The 24,908-nt window shown below is 44.9% G+C and overlaps 1 protein-coding gene across 1 annotated transcript in view; it reads left to right on the forward strand.

Annotated features, from left to right (window-relative positions):
* Positions 1-21,044: 21,044 nt before the first annotated feature.
* LBH (LBH regulator of Wnt signaling pathway) overlaps positions 21,045-24,908 on the forward strand; it is a 37,556-nt gene continuing 33,692 nt past the window's right edge. The window contains exon 1 of the mRNA XM_086927974.1: positions 21,045-21,225. Coding sequence (XP_086784100.1) covers positions 21,200-21,225 — 26 coding nt within the window. The 5' untranslated portion in view covers positions 21,045-21,199. The remainder of the gene's footprint in view (positions 21,226-24,908) is intronic.

A 24,908-nucleotide genomic window follows, 5' to 3' on the forward strand; every position in this document is an offset into this window, starting at 1 on the left:
TTTACATGAAATAATATTGTAAATTAATTTTATATATCTGTTTAAATGTAGAACAAAATAAAAACAATGCTACAGCATAAATGATTTAGGGCCTGATGATGACCCTTGCGGTCACACCACCAGTCCGCTGTGGCGGTGGTCGGGACCATGCCTCCAAGTCGGCAGCATCCCGACCACCGCATTATGAGATCACTGTGGGGATGAAGGTGTGTTTGGCTAAAGGAGAATCTGAATCTCATGTCAGCTGCACTGCTGTGCCTCCTGCAAGTTGGGCGCACTGTTTCCATGCACACTGTCATGCAAGGCAAACAGTGCGCACACCGACCGTGTTGGCAAATGGAGGCACAACATGGCTCCTGGCCCAGTCCACATGGGGTTATTCGCCTAAGGCCCTTTTTGTAGCCCTTTTTTTTTTTGTCGAGTCTTATATCGCGTGAACTAGACCCAAACCGAATCAGGTATCAGAGCGCTTTACATATCACCAGTTACGTTATATGAGGACACACATTCATTTTAGGCACGCGGGGATTAAGTGATTTACCCAGAATCACAGGAGGTTTTGGCGTTGTTACCGAGACTCAAACTCAGATCCCCAGGTCCGAGGTCGAGCGCCCTAGCCGCTGAACTTTTCATGGCGGTGTCCCTGCCATGAAAAGGTCAGGCGGAAAGGCAGATAATAATTTCCACAGCAGTGCCCATGCTGGCTGTGTCACCGCCTGCATCATAATCCCGTGTTTGGACCGCCAGGTATGGGGAAGGCTGGTCCGCCAAAATGCGCGGCGGTACCTGTACCACCAGGATCGTAATAATGCCCTTAATTTAAAAGTAAAATGTAATCATTTTAAATATATTAAATGTAATTTCTTTTTTATAAGGTTTAAATTTAAAAACTCCCACCTAAAGTAAAAGATATACTTTTGTGTATTGATAAATATTTAAAGTGATTTATAGAGTTATTTAAAAATAATTACATTATATTTAAATGAAAATTAATGTTACATTAACTTTAATATTCAATAAAGGTTATTAAAATATTTAAATTAAATTAAAACGAAATACTTCCTAGATCATTTTTATCATTAAAAACAATGTATTTGTATTTTTAACTATTTTAATTGAATTCTGATTATTTTCTATGGGGTTTTACTTTCGGTCCCTACCTCCTTTATTTTCTATGGGACGGTGCTGTCCAGCCTGTATGGGGCCATGTTTGGTGCTGAACTTACTCCAGCTTTGAGCTGGGGTATATTTAACATTGTTTTGATTCCTTTTGGCTGTAGTAAGTTTAAAGTGCAGTTTATCAACAGGAATGGGCTTACTCTTTTGTGGGTGGGTGCATGTTCCTTTCTAAACCCTCTCCTAACTTCCCTTCACTCCATTCTTAGCCCCTCCTCTTTAGCAGGAATTATTTGCCATTTTCCTACTACTCTCTTGTTACTCTCATTTTACTACTAAAATATATACTTGAGAGACAGAAATTGAACTTTTCCAGGTATGTTTTTAAATAGCATTTGGTAGTATGTATGTGCTTCTAAAACCTACTACAAAATACCGTTTGTGAATAGGCCCCAAAGTGGACTGTGCTACAGATAGCAGTCTTTTCAAGTGGGTTTCATGTTAGCAGAGAAGTTTCACAAATGCCCATTTTTTGGTCTGACTTGTCAGTGCAGCTGCTGCCAGACCATAGCAACAGAAAACGAGCTTGGGCTGCCTGTTATGGTGTATGTATACATCATGAATATGTATCACCAGAATGTCCATACAGTATGCTTATATTTTTCCTTAAAAAGTCTAGCACCTGTTTTTTCGTTTTCTTTGTGATGGACAATAACCTGTTTGTATGTTTTTTAGCCTAAGAAAAAACACACACATTTCCTCTTCGTCTATCAGGAAACCCCACTGATATCTACTGAGTTTAGTCCAATTGAGGGTGAAGGGCCGTCTCAAGCTGATCAGAACTGGCTGGGAGGGTAAGCATGAAGACCACAATGAGGCTATTGTTCCCTGTTTGTTGAACATACCCAGTGCCTCCTGGAATTCCAGGTCCTTATCAACCAGACGCTGGTAAAGACCAAGAGGATGCAGAATAGGTGGCATGACTGCCATGCCAACTCCTATAAGGAGTGGCAAGAAGTCTTGCTATTGATCTTCAAGCAACAGGATAGGATGCACACTTATTCGACAGGGCCCTGCGAGGCGGATGCACTGTCATTGACACCGGTTATGAGGTAGCACCCTGAGAATGAACCTGGGGCTCAAACATGTATCATATGAACTTGATGAAGCCCAACTTTAGCCAAACTGAGGAAACTTTGTTGGACTTCATCCAAGAAGAGCCACCTAAGGAGGATGACCAGACTCCTGGTCTTGTGGTTTGCTACCTACAGGGCTTCACCTTTGACTCTGTGAAGCTCCCACGGCCTCTCATAGAGCCCCAGAGGAGGGAGTTGTAGCTGGTAGTCCACACATTTAAAGACACCTTCTCTAGCTGGCCTGGTGTGGTGAAGGGTGTGGCGCTCAGTGTGGATACTAAATGTAAGCAGAAACAAAGGTTCCTGTGGGATAATAAATTAAAATAATGATACTATTTATATGCGCAATCGCAATAAAAAAGAGTTAAAGTCGGTATCCAAAGGTGAAGAAACCTTGATTTTTGGTAATAACAATTGTTATTTATGTATGTAATAATGCAATTATTTAATCAGCAACAGAGCAATAGTGTGTAGTGTCCCCAGTGAACATGGAACCTAAAACATTGTTGACATATTTGTGACATATATACATGGTTTCCAATATTTTTTCAAGTTGACCATCGTAAATGATATGTGATGAGAGCGTCGTGTTGTGAACGTATCTAGGACCCTAATTAAATATTCCCGATTTATGCCCTTGTGTGGTTATAACAAATCATATCCTTATAAGGCATAAGAATCATATCCATATTTAGTCATAGCCAATGCAGTCCAAATACGGCAAGGCTACTTCCCTAGACTCCTAGAAAGTACAACGCGTTCTTTAAACAAACCAAACCTCCAGCAGCCCGGGAATTCCCCCTGCTTCTGTTTTGATTTGTCCTAGAACTCCTGAGAGTCCTGAAAGAACTGCCAGTTCTTAGTGACAGTTCTTAGTGACGTCTATGTCCAACCTAACGTCAAACTCGGCACCTTCCAGGTATAAATATACCAGCATTTGCCTTAAGCAACACACTGTGGTTTGGAGCAGAGCGGCTATCTACTTACCCAAAGCCCAGCTGATGCGAGTGCCGAAGTAAGCCGACCCTCCCATTTGATGCACTGAGAGAGACGCTGTCTTTTCTCCTGCCGAGAAATCCAGCTCCAGTGTTTCCAGTCACCCTTGCGGGTTGCTGGGAGATCGAGTCCTGAGAAAGAGATACAAGACCTCCTTCATTCTAAAACCAAGGTACGGAGCTGATTAAATCCTTAGAGAATTCTTGATTCAGATTCTTGGCAAAACTAACTTAACTTAAACTGCAGCTCACTTACTCCTTCCCACGTACTAGGCTTAGGTTAGGTACACCGGGGTAGGCGTATTTTAGAAGCACTAGTTGAGTACGTTTAGTCAACTTTTATCATCGTATGTATTGTATATATTTTATCCGTTTTAAGTATCATATGGCTCAGAAACCATATAAATGCTTTTACAGTATTATTTCATAATACTCCTTTTACTGTACGCACTTTACTATATGATCATTTCTCTTGCATGAGAAAGAAGACTGTTCAATAAATAACAACTTTTATTGAAAACGCCCGTCTCTCTATTTCTCTGCACTCTGGTGAAACTAAGCATGCACGATTGACTGAGTGAAATAGCTATCTATTGTTTTCACACGACTCTGGAGATATACTCCTTATTCTGGAGGGAGCAAAGTTGTCATGTTTATGCAGGTTTTCAGAAACTAATCGCTTCTTGTCTAATCAGGAAAGTTAACTCCTTCCTGTTCATTCGAGAAAGTTTCTAGTGACCTCTGAGCTAGCTGGCATTCATAATTGAGTCTAACATATTCAATAGAGACCTAGTCGACCTCAGTCCTACGTCTAAACCATCGTTTATGTTATTCCAATGCACAGAGCCTATTGAGAATATAGGAACTACCCTACATGGCGCCCAACGTTTGGTAAGGCGATAATCTAACGCAAGATACTAGAGTAACTCAGTCGTGCTATTCACACAGATCCCTTTTTTCCGTAAAAACTCCAATAGACGTCTGGAGTAGGTAAAAGGTTAATATCCGCCAGAACTTAGTTAGAAGAGATTCCTATGTATTAGTTTTTGGTTTAGTCAACGTTGAAGGATACAGTGTTCCAAAATATTGTGCACCTAATCTTTGTTTCCTTGAAACTTGATCTGCAAAACTTTCAGTCAGAAAAATGTCAGAAAGTGACGACGAAAGGAAGAGAGCTAGACTAGCAGCTCAACTCTTAACCGATGACACGAACATCCAAGATGACGACCCGAATGCTATAATCATCCCGGTCAATATAAGAAAAATTATAACTATAAAACTTATAGAAAATGGAGTATCATCAAGAGGTGGTACAGTTGTATTTGTGGTAGAGGCCCATGAATATCGGCAGACGAGGTATCCTATTCCTGGATACATTTTCCAGCAGCACACGCTGTGACACGCGAGTTCCACTACTACAAAATAGAGGAATCTCCAGAGGAATACTCTCCTTTCGAGGAAGTTGAAATTCCACTAACATACCAAGAGCACCTGCTCTGGTTTAATGGCGCCCTAAAATATCAGAATCACATTACCAGGCTCGGTCCACTAGGTAGACCAGGAGCCACATGGCCGGTTCTAGCCAGCTATACACCACATCCCGACATTGAAAAAATGTCAAGCGAAGAACTCTTAGTTAAAATAAAAGAGTTAACAAAAGCATATAGAGATTTAGTTCAATTAACAGTTGACGGTACAACTAAATACACTAACTGAAAATCCTGAAAAGACTTTCATTAACAATAATCTAATTACTCAAAAGAAGAAGTGGGAGGGTAATAAACAAACCTCTCCCAGAGAAAAACAGTTTCAGTCCAGAGGAAGGTCTCCTCAACAAAGGGATAGATCTCCAGAAGGAGGAGGCAAGTCTCCACAACGGGAACCCTCTGAAAAAAGATACAACCTTAGAAATAGGGACAATTTGAGAAAACCTGACTGATATCAAGATATTGATACTCGTCCCTCTCGATCTTTTCAGACTTCCTCACAGAAATCGGAAAGAAGAGGACGGTTAGAACATAAAGAAGAGCACGTCAAGTCCAAAGACAAGGAACCTGCTCATCAAAGTAAAAAATTACAATTTCCCAGAAAGAAGGTAGCCAGTATTAAAGTAAAACATGCCGAGAATTCTGAGGACACAAATGAAAAACAGAGAGTGGGCCCAGACAATGCTAGACAGCGCAGCAGAAGAGACCATAGCTCGCAAGATCCTGATGAATCTTCTGGAGACAGTGGACACGAATGAATACATTCAAGTGGAAACTGCAGACACCCGAGTTAGCGTGCCCCATAAACTATATGAAATAACATTACGTATAGAGGGAGATAAAACTAGGAAAATAAAAGGTCTCTTCTGGGAGAACCTATCTAAAGGTTATGATATTCTTCTAGCAGAGAAAGACTGGCCACCAGAGTTTGTCAGGGAGTGCCCACATGGTGAAGAAATGATTATGCCTGCCTTCTCAAATCACATTCCAATTCATAAAAAATACACATTTGCTAGGAAATGGGCAGTGGCCCAAGCACCTGCATTATATAAAAATCATGTAGGATGGGATGAGGATTCTCCACACCATAAAATCCAGTTAAAAAATCAACCTACTGCACAGAGGCAGTATCTTGTTAAGCAAGAAGCTAAAAAACAAGTCAGAGAAATCTTAGATCAACTTGAATATCAGGGGGTTATTGAAACATGCACCTCACAAATGAACAATCCTTTGTTTCCTGTCTCCAAGCCAGACGATTCATATCGTCTAGTTTTGGACTACAGACACCTAAACTCCTGCTGTAAAACATTTGCAGTACAAAACTCACACAGTGCTGCACTAATGAATTACATTGTGCGCAAAAAATATAAAACGACATTAGATATTTCAAATGGTTTCTTCTGTCAAAACATAGCACCTAAAAGCAGATATTTGACCGCTTTCTCCAGCATGGGGATTTTTTCATTACAAACAGACATGTTAACTAAAACAAAACTGCAAACACGCGCAAAAAAACGCAACCTTGTAATCCGAGTCATCCCAGGAAGATGCGGATTCACATACCTGACCTCTAATGAGGGAGAAACGGTACCAATAGCTTACAAATCACTCTTGTTTACACAAGCTGAAATGAAATTCAGTTCTACTGAAAAAATTCTAACTGCGGTTCAAACTGCTGTAGCAAAAGAAAGAGCCCTAGCCCAAGGGAAGAGCATATCTGTACTAAAAGCAGTATCAGCCCTAGAGGCAGTAACAAGACCAGGCATTCTAAATGCTAAAGCTCTAGATCCGAAATGGATACAATGGGAAAATTCTCTTGCAACAGAAGACGTTAAACATGCATTTGATCCGAAAATGAAAAACTAGAATATCTGGAATATGAAAATGAATGCCCTCTCAATCGTGATTCTGCCTCTAGAACAGAGGTATTCAAACTTTTCCAGGTTGAGCCCCCCCAGCTGAATTCCCCTAGATGTTGGGCCCCCCCACCACCCGACAGAAACCTCGGGAATCTGGCACACCACATGATCGACTGCAACGCGCACACCGCGGGCCATATCCGGCAAACAATGCTCAACACAATAAGAGTGCCTAGCAAACTGCAGGCCTGTGAGTGGGTGTGGCGAAATGACAGAGGCGTACCACACAGCTCAAAACACAATCCTCCAAGGCAAAGGAAGTCATCACAACCCTCCCCATCCATCATGTACACCTTGTCATCCACCAACTCCCCCACCATTCATGCTGTCCCTCCATCTGTGCCCCATCCACATCCAAACCTCTTCAACCACTTGCAAACCCATCCACCATCCATCCCTCCATACATCCCCTCACCCATCCATCCATCATCCATCCATCCCTTCACCCAATCCATCCCCTCACCAATCCATCCACTCTTCCACCCATCCATCCACCCACTCATCCATCCAACCATTCACCCCTTCACCCAAGCTATCCTCCCACTCATCCAACCACTCCTCCATTCATCCATCCACTCTTCCACCCATACATCCACTCCTCCACCCATCCATACACTCACTCATCCATCCAACCACCCACCCTCTCACCCATACAGCCATCCCCCCACCCACTCATCCATCCACCAGTCACTCATCCGTCCACCCACTCAACCCCCCACTCATCCATCCACCCACCCATCCATCCCTCCCGCTCTCCACCCTCCCCCCACTCATGCATGCACTCTCTGACCCATCCATCTCCATGCTCCTCTCCCATCCATGCACACACCTGCCCATCCACTCTGCCAATCATTCATCCATGTTCTCACTCATCCATCCATCCATCCTCCCCCTCTCTCTCTCCATCCATTCCCCCCTCACCCAGCCACCCATCCACCCTTCACCCATCCACCCACTCATCCACTCATGAATCCATCCATTGACCTCTCACCCACCCCTTCACTCCTCCATCCATCCCCCGTCCATCCACCCTCCTCAATCACCCATCCATCCCCTCATCCACCCCTTCACTCATCCATCCATCCATTCATTCATTCACCCCTTAACCCATCAATACATCAATCCATCCATCACCTGTCTCATCCATCCACCCACCGACTCGTCCACCATCCACTCCCCCATCGATCCATCCACCATTTCACTGATCCATCCATCCCTCCAACCCATACATCTACCCTTCCAACCATACACACATCCATCCACTCCCATCCATCCCTCCACTCATGCATCCATCCTCTCTCCCACCATCCATCCACGCCTTCATCCATCCATCCATCCCCTCACTCATCCATCCACCCTGTCACCCACACATCCACCATTCCACCCATCACTCCACCCATACATCCACCACTCCACCCATACATCTATTCACCCACATGGCAACATAACGGACGTCTGGTGGCCGGCTCCACCCGACATCCCTCAGACATTTGATGATTCAAATTCGAATCTGCAGACCAACATCCCTGAACACAGACACTTCGGTGCCCCACACAAAGATCCTCATGAGTTGAGGACCGCAGACCAGAGCCCACTGTCCCGATTCATGGCCCAAACCCGGATGGCAACCTCTCCCTCCCTTCCCAAAATAACTGAAGGACTCCCGCCCCTCCCCCTCACTCCCACCCCCTCATAGCTGCCAAGGTTTCAGATTGCTTATGAGTGACATTTTCATAATTTCAGTGTAATTATGAGTGACATTCAACGACTGTGAGTGACACTTTCTTGCGAGCAAAATTTAACATGACAAGCTTTAAGCATCAGGTTATGTTTTGTTTGACCATGGTACCAGAAGTCAGACTGTCAAGCCCTATGTCCCTGTACTCCAATTGTTCTCTTTCCCTCCCAGCCAGTCAGAGGTAGCAGAGATGAGCACAGGGGCACGCACAGAACTGATTATAGGCAGTGTACACCAACCCAAAGCATGCTTTCCTGGTCTCTGGTCCTGCAGTGTTAGATCACCAAAACTTTTAAATCTAAACATGCTCATGTATGTATCAAGCAGGTAAAAGGTTACAAACGGCAGACATAGGCTTTACAGAGTGATTGTGAGGATGGCATGACACTGTTTATATGCATTATTCATCGTAAATGTTGCATAAACAACACTGGTGTTTCAACATCCACTCTAGAGCATCACATTGCATTTAGGTGAAGCATTACTTAAATAAACTATGTTGCATGTACATAAGTGCTTTATTCTATTAACTGGGAAAGTGCCATAACTTAAGAATCGAAAGGTCACACATAGAAACACAGCACACAAGGACTAAAGCACATAAGCAACATAAAACATGGCAATTAACTCCAGTTTTAAATCTGTAATAGGCACAATCCTATGTTCACCTGTCCCTACTACCTTCGGGTGTAGCTATAGCTGATGCTCCTCAACAACACACCTGTCAGCTGCCCCAAAAATTAAGTGACACAGTCAGCTGACTCGTGGACACCGCCACAGACAGACACTGAACAAGGCTCACCGGCAGTCAATGTGAGCTGGCAGCCATGGCACTGTAGTCTATTAAAACAAATCTCCTCAACCCTGATGAAAATTATGAATATCCCAAAAGCAGTTTGCGCTACCTGCCCAGCCCTGCAAACAGCAGCACAGATAAGGTGCCTAAATTTAAAATTAAGAGAGTCAACACAGCGGACTCGTGGAAAAGTAGCTGAGCACTAGGCAGCTGAGGCACATAGGTCACTCATAGAAAGCAAGGTTAATTTAACATTACTCCTCGACTCAGACACCCAAAAATAATCAAACACAGTTCCGCCGCCTCCCCCTTACCTCGGACGCACGGATCACACCACAGCAGGGCTGTCGCAGAGAGCTATCCAATGCTGCTTTGCGAGACGCCGCTGGCAGGCTCCTGTCACGTACTGTGTGAACTTCTGCTAGAGGGCCCTGGCAGGCAGGCGATCATTAGCGCACTACAACTGCTAATTTAAAACCAATACCATTGCCAACCAAATAGCAGAGAGGATATACACACTTCAGGGGGCACTGGGGCACACACTTACTTTGCAAGGCTCATTGCAGCAATTCGGTAAAGGGCCGCCTTGTGGTCACAACTCCTGCTGCAAGCACGCCGTGGCCTTCTATCCTGCACGGCCAATTCACGGAGTCGACAGCTTCAGCTGCAGTGGGAGGCAAGGGGTCTCCTCTGCTAAAGCTGAATGTGTGTCTGTTTGTTTGCTTTCATTTTTAGCAGAGGAGACTACTTGCCTGCACTGCAGCTGAAGCTGTCGACTCCGGGAATTGGCCCCCTCCTGGGAGAATCACCCAGACAAAGGGGCACAAAGGGAAGATCGGAGTGGAGCGCTCGCCCCCCCACAGATTGAAGAACCCTGCTCTAGAACAACACACCTGTGTAATTTACACAGACAGATTTGCACAACACTTCGTTGTGGAAAAACAAATTTACAATGCAGCATGCGCGATTGTCAAAGGTCGCTGGCGCTTAGGTAAATTCAGACCGATGGTCACTAAAACTGAATCACTCAGAAACTGTACAGCTCAGCGAGCTGAAATAAGATCTTTAAAGATGGAGCTTGAAAATGCCGATCGCGAATTCCCCACACTGATAGTGTGCGATTCGCATTACTGCGTCCAGTCTTACAATAATTCCATGCAGACCAGGATAAAAAACGGTTACAAAGATGAGACAGGTGCCACAATAAAGCATAAAAAACTATGGAAACAAGTAGTTCTTTTGCAGAAAGAACTACGAAAGACTCACGTGATACATACGCAGAGTCTTCAACGTGATGGCGTTCACGTGGCAGGGAATTTATTGGCTGACAGAGCCACAGCGGCAGCTGGTCAACCGGCTTTCGTAGCTACAAAAAAGCATATGAAAAAACAAATAGACGGTAAAACGCTACTAGCAGTAAAAGCCTCAATGGAAGGCAATTATGCTGCGTTACCTCTAAACTATCCACTCGGAAATACATACATAATTGATGCGAACTCCGTTCCGTTTGCTCAAATCGCCTGGAGTGGGGGATTGAGTAATTCCAAACACGGACCGGAGAGTCTTCTTGATTGATGAAGCACACATGGGATTGGGTCTGAGGCACCAAGAGATCCTGAAATCTCTTATAAAATTACAATCACGATACTGGTGGCCGGGAATGAGCGTGCAAATGTTTAACTTTGCAATTAACTGTCAGAACTGCAACAGAGATCGCAGTTGTGCACCGGACCAGACACCTGCCCAGACACCTCTATTAGACAGCATCAGGCTATCTATACGCAGACATCCAGACGGAAGAATGCAGTCCCATAATTATTAAGACGAGATTCATTTGGATGTGGCCCCAGTGCTCGGCTGACGCCAGAACTGTTATAAAAGATTTGCGAGTCTTTATCGGCACATACGCAATTGGCATGCTACATTCTGACCAGGGTCCTGCGTTTAGCTCTCGGGCTTACAAGGAGGCCATGGCCAGCATGGGCATAGCATTGCGGTATTCTAGTCCATTCCATCCCGAGGGAAATGCGGTAGTGGAGAGGAAAAACTGTGACATAAAGCAATCTATAACAACGAGGGTATTAGGTTCGGGTGACGGGCGGGTCAAACATCTAATAAGTGTCCAACATAGTCTTAATAATCTGCCAAGAAATTCTCTAGGAGGTATCACTCTGTACGAACTTTTGTTTGGTACAAGAATGATCATTCATGATCTCGATTGTCACACTTCAGTGGTGAAAAAAAAACCTTTGATATCAAAGATCGTTTGGCTGTTTTACAGGACTTAAATGAAAGAAGAAGTCTAAGTAACACAAAGCTAAAGCCAACGACCACTGAAGAAAAACAACCTGTCCCAGCAAGGCCTGTCTGGATTCCAAAGATTGGGGATCTGGTCAGAGAAAAGATCGCGGTGAAGAAGGAATTTGGGCCTTCTTACAGAAAAGCAGTACCTGTCTTAGCTGTCAGCGGAACAAGATCAGTAGTACTACCGCCTCTTGCTGGTAAAAAGGAGAACCGAGTTGTATCAATTGACCTGGTAAAACCACAATCATGTGGACAATCATAAGTAGTAGGCCCAGTGGACTCCCAAGAAATAGCAGAAGACCAAATCTTGCTACAATCCAAGAGGTTCAAACTGAGAGACTAATCACATTTGATAAACCTGCAGTGAATAAAAAAGGACTATGCAACAAAGCCATGGAACTTGTGCCTCTTGAAACCCAAAATGCAACAGTTCATCAAGAAACACCTGTCTACAATGATGTAGCATCTGAATATACATATCCAAATATAAATGAAAATCCGGAAGCAATTCCACCAATTGACAGAGCTGCATCTGGCTACTTTATCAACTTCGATGACTTTTCTGATGATCCAAGTGAACATGGAGACAAGCCAGCAAACAAAACTTTCAAAAAGAAAATTGCAGAGCTCTTTCATCAACTCAGAGAAACATATCTGATTTCACCATGGATTGAATTATGGATTGTGTTAGGCGTACTTTTCCTCCTTCTATGGCTCATCTTGGTTTTAAGATTGGATAAATTTATTGATGGAAAATATAGTACAATGGACACAACAAGTCAGAACATCAACTTGGTCCTGAAACCACACAGATCTTCTCACATCGAAAAAAGAGAACTATCATCAGTAAACATCACAGCAAATCCTATACCTGGTGGTATAGCATGGGACAAAACTGACTATGAAATCTATGGCCCGGTTGAGCTCTTGAAATATCCACACCAATTCAAGATCGCCTTAAGTGACTTAGTATCACCTAGTACTCTGATGATTGGGACTTTGAAAATATTAATAATATGATGTCAGATTTAGAAATGTCAGCAAAATTTACAGAACATGATTATTTACAGGGTTCTTCGAATTATGAAGAAATGTATTGCTTCAATCACTTTGGGCATCATTATCTGCATAAATCTGCTAATCCTAGACATGTTGTCAGTTATAATCAGTGGGAACATTGTCCAACTCTGCCAAAAGGCAGTTCTAAAACATTTTATGAAAAATTCCCATACTTCTCAGGGTTTAATATCACTAATCCGGAAACGTTTTATTTCAAAATGTTAAATAAGACAGGAATGAAAAACATGTTGACAAATACTAAACTGATTTATTCTGAGAAATTTTATGAAAAAATTTCTACATTTGGTTTTGAATTTTGGAAAAACAACATTGAGACAAAATCCATCTGGGGTACAAAAGAGTGGCAGGTACAAGGTGCAGAATTGTTATTTAGAGCCTGCATGATCCCAGAACAAATAATGTTCCTGAATGACACCATTCAACAGACAACCTGTCTTGGCCTAGCGAAGATAAAAGATTTAAACAACCCTTCTATACCAAAGCCTATGCCTGATAGAAACAACACTACAGATGAGGGGTTAGACGTGTCCCATATTTTAAAACAAAACAGAACTATTCCTGATTGGAACAAATGGTTGATCTGGCCCACAGACACTAATAACTGTCATGATAGATTCCTGAACAAAACACAGGGGTTCAAACAGAACAGGCCAGATCCAAGATATTCCCAGAGACAACATCCAGGGATAATTACAACATACAGTGTAGGAAAACTATGCCTCGAATGGCTACAGAAATCCACACTACCCGAAATTAAGCAACACTTAACTTTACTTAAAGAAGGTGCTGATTTGCGAGATTTCATAATGGGACCTCGCAAACAGCGTCAAAAACGTTTCATATATGCCGGTATATACGCAGCTTACAATGAAGCTTGGAAAGTATCACAAATTGAAACTGCAGAAAAAATACGAGAAATTGATCGTATTAATTTGGAAAAATCACTTTCTGTAGTGGACAATGGGTTAACGACTCTGTCCTCCAGAATTTATTCACTGGACAGCATTGTATCATCTGCTATTGATATAATAGAACAGGATATGCTAAATGTTACAACATGGTCAATCCCAATTGCGTTCTATTGTACAGATAGGCTGGACGTTACAAAATCACTGTTCAGGCTACGTGCCATGGCGTCTAATCAACACAACATCATTATTTTCTATCTTTAACCTTACTGATAGACAAATCTCGTTGGCACAAAAAGGAGCAGACTATACGGTGCTGAGCATTGAAAAACTGGAAAAATTACCATTGACAATGTCAGAACGACCGGACATTGAATGGATAATACATGGCACCATTACAATCCTGATAACAACTTTTCAGTTTCAATACTGCCGAAAGTATATACCAGCAGGCCTGTATGAAAGGTTGGGTAAAGGATACATCAAGTCAACCTGGAATTTGCCTTATACACATAGATGTTATAAAAGAAAAAAGAGGTATTTCTTAGTGGTAACAATTGTAAAAAATCACTAAGCGGTGCACTTCTGTGTCAAGGTATTAACTTGCATGGAGCATGCAAAGGTTCATCAAACAACATTTCATGTCATCTGCACGGCACCCCTGCTACACAGATAGAGCCCTTTTTCAGACAACTTTCCAACGGTAGCTACGTTATAATAAGTGACACCAGATGTTGTGGCATGATGCCAGGAAAAGCCTGTTTCGTGAGCTTTACTTCCAGGGTCATTTGTTGTATGCAAGTATTGTATCCAAACAGCAATCCAGACATGGAGGCAGCAATATGGCCTTCTGTGAATATCTCTTCTATTCGAATTGATACTTTAAGCAGAATGAAGTCTATTCTTTTACAAACAACTGTGCCTTTAACCTCATCTAGAAAAACGTATGATCTGCAAGTTGCAAGCACAGCGGCAGAGATACATACCCTATTATCGACAAATTGCCCTGTGCATTTTGTAGAAATGTTAAGCCAAATCTTAAACATGTCAGATACCAGTGGCATCGCACATGTATTTAAGACAATTTTTTCGGGACTGTTAGCACCCTTTGAAACAGTTCTGGGCATCTTCCCGAATTTTGTGCATTCTTTTTTCGGTGGCCTGCCTCTTATTTTGGGACTCGTAGCAGGAATTTTATTTTTGTTCCTTCTGCTCCAATATGGCAAGCCAAGTCACAGACAAAACTCAGGCTACGATGGAAGAAACGATCCTAGCAATACGATACCGAGAACGTATCACTAAAGTCCTCGGATTGGCCCGGCTAAGAGATCTGAATACTACCTGGTTTCTTTCATTCAGACCAATCTGGCAAGATTGCATCTTACCTGTGCTTCGATGTCTGCTATGCTGAGAAGAATGCGTGTTGGATATCTGTCTTACACTACCATCAGCAGTACCAATGGATATCGATGCTTTGCTTGGTTCGGTAACGGCTCATGCAACGTGGTATCCCCAGCGTCTACCCATTCTGATGACGGCATACGTTGAGACTTCACCATCACGATTAGGTGGCGGTGAAGTACGAGATGAAAGCGGTACCACACAGGTACAACCTTCTGTGACCATTGCTGATCTAAACACCGATGATGGCAATGCATCGCATATATGCACTATTTCCGATTTCTCGGAGTTGGCCCAACTTTCGCCTACTGTTGTAGACGAATTCTTTGCCTGCCTATCTGAGGTACTGTTCTCTCCTAACAACGAGAATAATATTTGAAATAACGAGCACACAGCGTTCCCTGAACTCTGAATTTGGCCTTCAGTTTTTATAAACAACACTACTGAAAACATTTGGAACTATTTTTTTCGCCCATGAAAGCGAAATTATTTTTTTCCAATTTTCAAAATATTTACTTTTTTGGGCACATGGTACTCTGCTTTAAGTAGAACTATTCTTAGAGAACAGAACTTCTATTTTTAGAGACTCTAGAGACAATATTTTGAATCAGCCACTAGCACATGTACAATCTTGTATAATTATGTGATAAAATGGTCTCGACCTTTTTTTCTGTATTAAGAGCCATTTCATAAATGTAAATTTCGTGATTCATTCAGTGAAGATTATAATGCACTACAAAAATGTTATCTGAATGATACCACTGCTTGAAAACGTACAGTATAATACTCATTTTCGTGTATCTATACCATTTCAAATGCATTTTATGTATTTGGGGTGGGGTGGGGTGGGCTGGAAAACACATGCATACTTATATGTTTATATCTTGCTTAGTATTTAGTAATGATGGACATTATATGTGGAGTGGGTGTTGTGAACGTATCTAGGACCCTAATTAAATATTCCCGATTTATGCCCTTGTGTGGTTATAACAAATCATATCCTTATAAAGGCATAAGAATCATATCCATATTTAGTCATAGCCAATGCAGTCCAAATACAACAAGGCTACTTCCCTAGACTCCTAGAAAGTACAATGCGTTCTTTAAACAAACCAAACTTCCAGCAGCCCGGGAATTCCCCCTGCTTCTGTTTTGATTTGTCCTAGAACTCCTGAGAGTCCTGAAAGAACTGCCAGTTCTTAGTGACAGTTCTTAGTGACGTCTTATGTCCAACCTTACGTCAAACTCGGCACCTTCCAGGTATAAATATACCAGCATTTGCCTTAAGCAACACACTGTGGTTTGGAGCAAAGCGGCTATCTACTTAGCCAAAGCCCAGCTGATGCGAGTGCCGAAGGAAGCCGACCCACCCATTTGACGTACTGAGAGAGACGCTGTCTTTTCTACTGCTGAGAAATCCAGCTCCAGTGTTTCCAGTCATCCTTCCGGGTTGCTGGGAGATCGAGTCCTGAGAAAGAGATACAAGACCTCCTTCATTCTAAAACCAAGGTACGGAGCTGATTAGATCCTTAGAGAATTTTTGATTCAGATTCTTGGCAAAACTAACTTAACTTAAACTGCAGCTCACTTACTCCTTCCCACGTACTAGGCTTAGGTTAGGTACACCGAGGTAGGCGTATTTTAGAAGCACCAGTTGAGTACGTTTAGTCAACTTTTATCATTGTATGTATGTATTGTATATATTTTATCCTTTTTAAGTATCATATGGCTCAGAAACCATATAAATGCTTTTACAGTATTATTTCATAACACTCCTTTTACTGTACGCACCTTACTTTATGATAAGTATTGCAATTGTGGCAATTCATTTCTCTTGCATGAGAAAGAAGACTGCTCAATAAATAACGACTTTTATTGAAAACGCCTGTCTCTCTATTTCTCTGCACTCTGGTGAAACTAAGCATGCACAATTGACTGAGTGAAATAGCTATCTATTGTTTTCACACGACTCTGGAGATATACTCCTTATTCTGGAGGGAGCAAAGTTGTCATGTTTATGCGGTTGTCAGAAACGAATCCCTTTTTGTCTAATCAGGAAAGTTAACTCCTTCCTGTTCATTCGAGAAAGTTTCTAGTGACCTCTGAGCTAGCTGGCATTCATAATTAAGTCTAACATATTCAATAGAGACCTAGTCGACCTTAGTCCTACGTCTAAACTATCGTTTATGTTATTCCAATGCGAAGAGCCTATTAGGAATATAGGAACTACATTACAGTCGTCGTTATAAAATAACAAGCGCTGAGGGATGGTCTGCTTTAGTTTTTGACGATGGGGCTTCGTCTCCCTATGTAATGAGGAGTCTCATCAGGACCTAATGATGTAGGGACATCTAAAATGGAAGGAAAAGAGGCTGTAAGTGTGTGTCCTTAATGGTGCCAACGTTACTTAAGAGAGATCACATGGGGGCGCCTGTACCTGAGGCAAAGGTAGTCTATCAGAGTGATGGACGTGCACCCCAAGGAAGTGAAAGTGTGAAAAATACTCACATGGGACCCAGCCGGGCACTGCACATGTGAAAAAGGAGTTGGATTAGGAAAAATCCATTTGTGTTTAATAATCAGCACATGAATATACATGAGAGAGTGCTTCCATAGAAGAACTTACCCCAATGCGAGGGGAGGGAGGCTGACAGTGGGACTAGTAACAGCGCTTGATGTGAGTAATGTGCATTGACACGAAGATCCATGTATACTTCTTGTCTGGTCTCTGAGAAAGAGTGGTACCAATGAATGTTTCGCTGCACGGTGAGACAGACTTCTACCTTCCCATCTGGCTTTGCGAATCCTAGGAGTGGTAATGAAACCGGCATCCGTGGATCTAAGGTTTCAGGGGGGAGCATACCAGGAGAAAAGAATCCGAAAGTCGGCAGGCCCTCTGCCGAACAGTGTCTTATGAATAAGGCACCTGGCCTTGAACTCCGACCTTTGCTGGATCGGGAGCCAGTGCAGGACCTAATAGCAGCTGAAGTAGGGTGTCCTTTAGGAATGTTTAGCAGTAACCGAGCAGCAGCGTTTTGTATCGATTGTAGTTTTAGCCTCTGGGCTTTATCCATGCCTATATATAGCGCATTGCAGTAATTGAGCCGCGAGAGGTTGAGGGCAACTACCACAGATTTCCTAAGATCCTGTGGGATAAAAGGGAATATCTTCCTGAGAAGCTTCAATTTGAAGAAACAGGAAGAGATTCTGCTATTGAATGGACCGAAAAGTTATGCTGGTCATCAGAAATTACCCCAAGGTTCCTGACTTTATTGGATGGAACCGGACATTGACCTGCCTCTGCCGGCCTCTATGTAGAGTTCCATAAAGACGGTCCGCTGCCAAATTACATCACCTCGGTTTTATCGGTATTGATCTTAACACCTTAGCTGCGACGCAATTCCCTCCCCAGTGCTGCGCTGTCCATTCGAACTAGTGCTGAATGAACGTCCAATGGACTTGCGCAGCACTGGGGAGGTAGTGCTGCCGTCGGCCAACGCACCGACGCAGCACTTAATGGGTTAAGATAGTTACGACTCATCCAGCTCATGATATGGGTCATGCAGGCATGGAATTTGACAATAGTGGCCTCATACTGTGTGGATACAGAGATAACAATCTGTGAGTCATCAGCATAAGAAATTAACCATACTCTTTTATAAGTGCAGCAAGTGAAGCAACGTATACATTAAACAGTGTGGGTGATAGTGCAGACCCCTGCGACACACAACAGGATATGCTAAAAGCTTAGGATTGCATTTTATCCCAATGTATGACTTGCTGCCTAGAGGCCAGGAAGGAAGAGAGTAGGGACAGAGCCAGTTCCCTTAGACGCCTTACTAACACCGTGTGATTCACGGTGTCAAATGCAGCCAAGAGGTCTAAAAGAATGAGGATGGCTCTGCCCCCTCCATCCACCTGTCTGCGAATTTCCTCCATTGCCATGGTCAGGGCGGTCTTGGTCGAGTGACATGACCGTAAGCCGTGCTGGCTGGAATCTTACGGGCCTCAGCGTCAGCCCTCCTGCACATCAATTGGAGATCATAGAAATGTTAACCCTAGAGGTTTACATAACACAACAGTTTTTATGCATTACCATCTACTCTAAATGGTTCATCCTAAGTGTTAGTTCCATAGGAGCTGCACAGACTGAACTGCTGAAGAAGAGCATGCCCTGCATGGTAGACTGGAACTTGGCATGTCAAGAGAGCTTAGAGGCTCCCAAAGAAACCCTCTGTCAACCTGTGCTTGCCAATTGGGGAGGCCCTTTATTGTCCAGACAGACGCATTAGATGTGGGCAAGAGGGCAGTCCTTAGCCAGACGCAGATGACAGGATGCACTGGACATTTGCATTACTGTCCTGCAAGCTGCTGCCCAAGGACAGAAATGGTCACAGGCTGAAATGAAATGCCTGGTGCTGGCGTGCCCTTGAAGATGCTGCAGCCTTATGGCACAGTCTTTTTGGCCCAGACTGTCCACAACCCACTGACCTGGCTAAACACATTGGGGGACACAAGTGGAAAGCTACTCAAGTGGTATTCTGTATTGCAAGGGGCTTTATTTTCTGTGAATTGTGCACTTTGGAATGCCCATGTTTCTCTCCTGTATGTGTGGAATGCGTATAGAGCTGGAAAATAGGGTGTGTGTTTGTGTTGTTTTTTTGACAGTGAGACCCAGTGGTAAAACGCTTGTGTAGATTATGTATGAGTGAAAAGATGTCTGGGGTTGTTTGGGGCTGATCTGTGGACCCGATCAGGTCTCCGTTTTAGGTTCATTTCTACTAATATAACTAGAGTTGAGTTTAGAAGTATAGATACATTCTTCCAGAAACATGCTGTTTATTTCACGATGGCGGATGTTTACTCCCTGGCCCAATTTAAGGAACACTCTTTTTGAAGGTCATGTCCCCGGCCAGCTCAATGGAGTGTTGTGCAGTGGAGACGTCCATGGCTCGGGGAGTCTGCGTCACAACTAGATACATACTGCAGTTTGGAATCTTGTGGTACTGCTGCTGCGCGAGCACAGACATGGACCACTAATGACGGAGAAAAAGAGGCGATGCGGGCTTGACCTGCATTTTAATGAGCAGGGACATTGCGGGGACAAATAACGCAGACACTCCTGCAGTAGGAGCCAGTCTCAAGGCACAGTAACTGCTGGTGCGAGTAGGACGGTCAGAAGGAAGGGTGATTGGTGAGGTGCAAACGAGGATGAATGAGCTGTTGCAGATGCTGTAATACTGCAATAAATGGTGGGAGCTGTTGACTGGCTGAAATTTGTTGGAGCTTCTGGTGATGCAGACACTTCTACAAGGGTGGACCGCCCTCTGGAAGGACGACTCCTTCCCTCCGCCTTCTGCCATTGATCTTGTCTCTTTAAACCGGCCGCCTGCGCATTCCTCGATAATCTAAAAATAGTTCTCAATGGATAGGGACAATAAACCCGCTAAACTTGCTGAGCGCATGCGCGGCATGGCCCACTAGCGCGCTTCAGCTGAAAGACGTCACTGCCATAGTGAAGCCCACCGTTCGAGCGCAGCCCACAGAAGAATAGAACAAGGAAGTGCGGTGCATGGAGGGTGCAGCGAACTTGGCATACTATACGGCAAAGCTGAACTACTAGATGATATACCAGCAAAATGTGCATTTTCAATCATATGTTCAAATCACAAACTCTGCACTAAATTAGTTACCGACATATATAAATATATAATAAAAATCTTGTATTTTGCAATCCGTCGGGTTTCATTAACACGTGATACGACATTCATAACATAACATACTGCACTGTTCTTTTCTCTGTTTTATGTTTTATAAACAACGATTTGACAACATTCGCGGACACTACGTTGTAAGGCGGCCGGTGTTTTTAACTTCACATCTTGCCTCGTGCATTAAGACATCTGATGAGTTACTCAGCTGCAGGAGGCCGGGTTGACTGTGCGCAGCCGCATAATCCACCAGATGATTGGATGGCGCGCTCGAGGCAGCTCGCCATCACACTGGCTGAACCTGAACCTGACGCCAGCCATCGGCAAAGCCTGCTATCAGACAGACCTGGCACGGGCCATTCATGAATTTGATGACGTTAATGAGGAGGGGGCGTGCTCTCCTGCGGACCACGCCCCTGACTTTATAAAAGCCTCTGGTGGCGGTGTTCGTGTAAGAGTGAGTTAGTCTGGCAGAGCGGATAGTTCTTGGAGAGCAGCTGCAAAGCGGCTCCCTTGTGTAAGCGTACCTCAATCCCAGTGTTCTGCTGCAGCCCGCCCCTGGCGCGTCATTACCGTAACCAGGACTGTGTGCCTTCTTCCCGGACTTCATGTCTGTATTTTACCCTATTCACTGGTGAGTAGCGCAGTCTCTTTTACTCACGGGACAGTTTGAATGTCTGCGCCGTTTCCTTAAGCAGTGCGAGGGCAGCTTGGGTCAGGGATGCTTTGCAGGGTGTCCTCACAGAGCCGGCTCCCATTCCGCAGGGAGAAAACAACTTTGTTGATTTAAATATATATATATTTAGCAAATTGTTTTACAGTACCTTTTCCCCTACCCTATTAGATCTTTCCAATGGCTAAGAAGGGTGACATTTCGTGCCATGCATGCATAGCACCACCATCGTGATTGCACTACAGTAGTGTTCGTGTGGTGTGTGGCCAGCACGTTGAACGTACTAGTCTCTTTAAAGTCCAGCCTGCGCTGATTGGTTTGTTGTATTCTTCGGTTTTATGGAATGGTTGTCTCCTTTTGATCGAGCAGTGTTCATTGTTGGGGGTGCACGTGGTGTGTGCATGGCTATTCTCAGGTGATTGTGGTGACATGGGTATCAGTTGTCTCCAAGACTGTCGAGTGTTGTTTCCGCCAAGGGGGTGCCATGAGCTGCCTTCAGACTCATTGTGCTTAGGTTCGGTGTCATTGCTGCATTGTCCCTGCACGCCCCCCTCCCTAAGCCCCGCACGATTGTCGTCACAACACTCTGTGCCTTTGTTAGCCTCGAGGCACAGCACAGAGCGCCTGGATTAGACCCCGATTGGCACACGCGATGCCCTGCGTTAAATAGTGAGAATAAAGTTGTACGTGGTGAATTGTGCGCTGTGTGGTTCTCTGGTGTGAAAAACCGCACCACTCGCGGACTCAAATGCACAGCATTGTCTACGGTGTGAGGTGAAACCTAGGGCTTCAAGCCGCTGCGGGAAGTCCTCGAGGCGGCAGTTAACTAGTGGTGCAGGTAACGCGTGTCATGTAGATGGCCGTATGACACTGGGGCAGTCTGTGGCCATGCCTACGTTTTCACTTGGTTGTGATATAGCGCACGGGCCATAATTATGGTAGAGCTGCGATACAGTCATATTGTAAAAGCAGAATGCAATACTTGGTGGGTGGTCTTATAATTTGACCCTCTTGAGGGGGTGGCTCATGTCCTTCGAGACGCATTTAGTAATGTGGTAGAGATTAGTGTGCTGGTTGAGTTTGCGAGTAACGCAACCTGGACATGGGTTTATTTAAAGACGTAAACCACTACGTGCTTCGCCCACTCGTTAAACTAAAACAATTGTGTGATAGTAGGACTTTGAAGCAAGACGCATTTTTCCGGGAAAGGCGAGCCGTTTACCATCCTATTGCTTCAAACCACCCGCGAGCAAGTGTCGTGCATATTCTATGCCTTGCGCTTAGTAGTTTGTTCAGGTGACGACTAATTGCTGACGGTGTGTTATTCCGTGCATTGTCACCTCCAGCAGGTGTGTTCTCTAAATGGTGTGCATTGCGAGTCTCTGCGCCCGTGAGGCCTGCAGTACGCACATGGATGCGCCAGGGGGCGCCAGACTCCGCTTCGTGGATGGCGAGGAGAGCTAGCCAAACCCCCCCCCCCCCCACAAATCTAAGACTCCGTGAATCCCTTGCAAAGTTTTTTACGGTAACTTTTTCGTTATTTTATTAGAGGGCTTTATATCACACTTCCACCGTATTTCTGCAGGTAGCAGGTTGCTACGTTTAATTGTATTAGTTTAGAGACTCTGGCTGGCAGGAAGGGTGAGTTGGCTTTGCTTGGGCTTATGAATGATGTCGTGTACTCTAATCAGCGGTACCCTATTTTCCTTAATATGGCACCACTGTCTCGTGTCACATGTCTTTGCGCTCCGGGCGCGTCACGTTAATTTTAAGTGTCCCGAACACTTTTTCTATTTGTACCCAATTCGCGCCAGCTGAGCCGCAAACAAGACTACCTACTTTGTGAGCTGATTTGCTACTTTCTCCGCGTGAGTGGTTTTAGGTTGGGGCCCCGACCCCACTGCACTCTTGGCTCTGGTGGGCGCTGAAGGGGTGTTGTCCTACGATTTGGATAACCGCAACACCCCATCACCCTCCCCGGCATCTTTGTCGATTCGGGGTTTATTTTTACGAAGGGGACCGCATGTACATGTTCTTCCAACAGCCCGTGTCCCCCGGTGCTCCGAACGCGTCTGCTATTCCAAATTCTTTCCCCGGTTTGCTGGCCAAGTCATAGTTTGATTAAATGCGGGTGCTGAGAAGCCGCGCGCTAAGGCTGCAGCACACCGTGGTGACACCCGCCAGCTGTGCATTTTGCTGCATTGAGCTTGTGGATACGTCACGGTGTGCACTTTTGGCAACTGTAGCTTGTTTTTTCACGGCGCCCCGTTTCTAAGCGCTCTAAGTAACGGGCGTTACAGCGGCCATGGACCAAAATGTATTGGATGAAAAATGGTCCTGGTCCCGGGTTTGGTAGTCGACGGCTATATTTGAGGAGCTCCAGTGCCACTGCACGCTATGCACAAGTGATGGGTGTACCCCTTGTTAATGGCCCTCATTTGTATTATACTTGTCTCTTGGGTGACCAGAGATGGACTACTGTACAATGCGCAGCACACTGTGCGACAAGTAGGCTTGGGGCGGCAGGCACACCTTGCCTCTTTATCACCGCCTGTCAGGGCATGCAGGTGTGCGGCGGTCATGGCATGTTTTCCATCGGTGCAGCGGGTGCAGTGGCGCCGGGCCCCAGAGGTCCAATGAACCCAGATTATTGTATGGTCCGTGGCACCCTGGCTAGGCTGCTGTGCCGAGCTACGCATGAGTTGCCTGCTCGATGCCCAGCAAGGCCCTTCGTTACACAACATTAGCGCGGCGCGCGGGCTCTGAACGTCGGGCCCGGCGCGGATTAAGAGTTTCTCAATGGCTCACTTATTCACGCAATTACCGGCCGCCGGCGCGGGGGGGGGGGCCGAGGCCAGACTGCGGCCGTCCACATCCACGGGTCACCTTCTACAGGCGCGCGCCGTCCTCAGGCCCCCTTCTACAGGCGCGTGCCGTCCTCAGGCCCCCTTCTACAGGCGCGCGCCGTCCCCAGCCCACCTTCTACAGGCGCGCGCTGTACGGAAAGTGAGTCCTTGGCGTATATGGGAGGGAGGCTGGCTGCGTGGCATGGAGCATGGCAGTGCGCCTGGCAAACACGGGGCTTGAGTCTGCAAAGGCGGCTGTTTAACGCGCACTGCTGTTCAGTTGCATGTGTCTGTTTATTTCGACGAAGTGTGCACTTGGGCTCATCCGCCACCCACCGCCGATTCACCTGGATCAGCCCTTTCTGGTCAGCGGATGAAGAGGGAGTGAGCACGTCACTTCCCGGAGGCCCATGGATGATTAAAGTAACGAAGTGATCCTGTACCATCATGAAAGTACCTCTTTGATGGATATTATACTGCTTTGCCAGCGCAACGAGGCACTACATCTCGGGAGTCTCACTCCGGGTGTCCACTCTGCGAAAATGAAGGTCTTAGACCCCCTGGGATCCTGTTCATGATCTTGGCTCTCCTGGGTCCCTGTTGGACAAGTACAACTGAAGTGCACCCGGATCCCCTGTCCACGGCAGGACTGTGGTACGCCTCATCACACCTGGATTTGCACCCCAGCTGTTACACGGAGCATCCATTTACTGCCATGGCCTTCTATCCTTGTCCCAAAAGAACAGACCTCCTTCTTAATCCAGTGCAGAGCGGCCATGTTGAAACCAGAAGCCTCTG

The sequence above is a fragment of the Lissotriton vulgaris genome, chromosome 6, assembly GCF_964263255.1.
Source record: "Lissotriton vulgaris chromosome 6, aLisVul1.2, whole genome shotgun sequence".
NCBI classification, from domain to species: Eukaryota; Metazoa; Chordata; class Amphibia; order Caudata; family Salamandridae; genus Lissotriton; species Lissotriton vulgaris.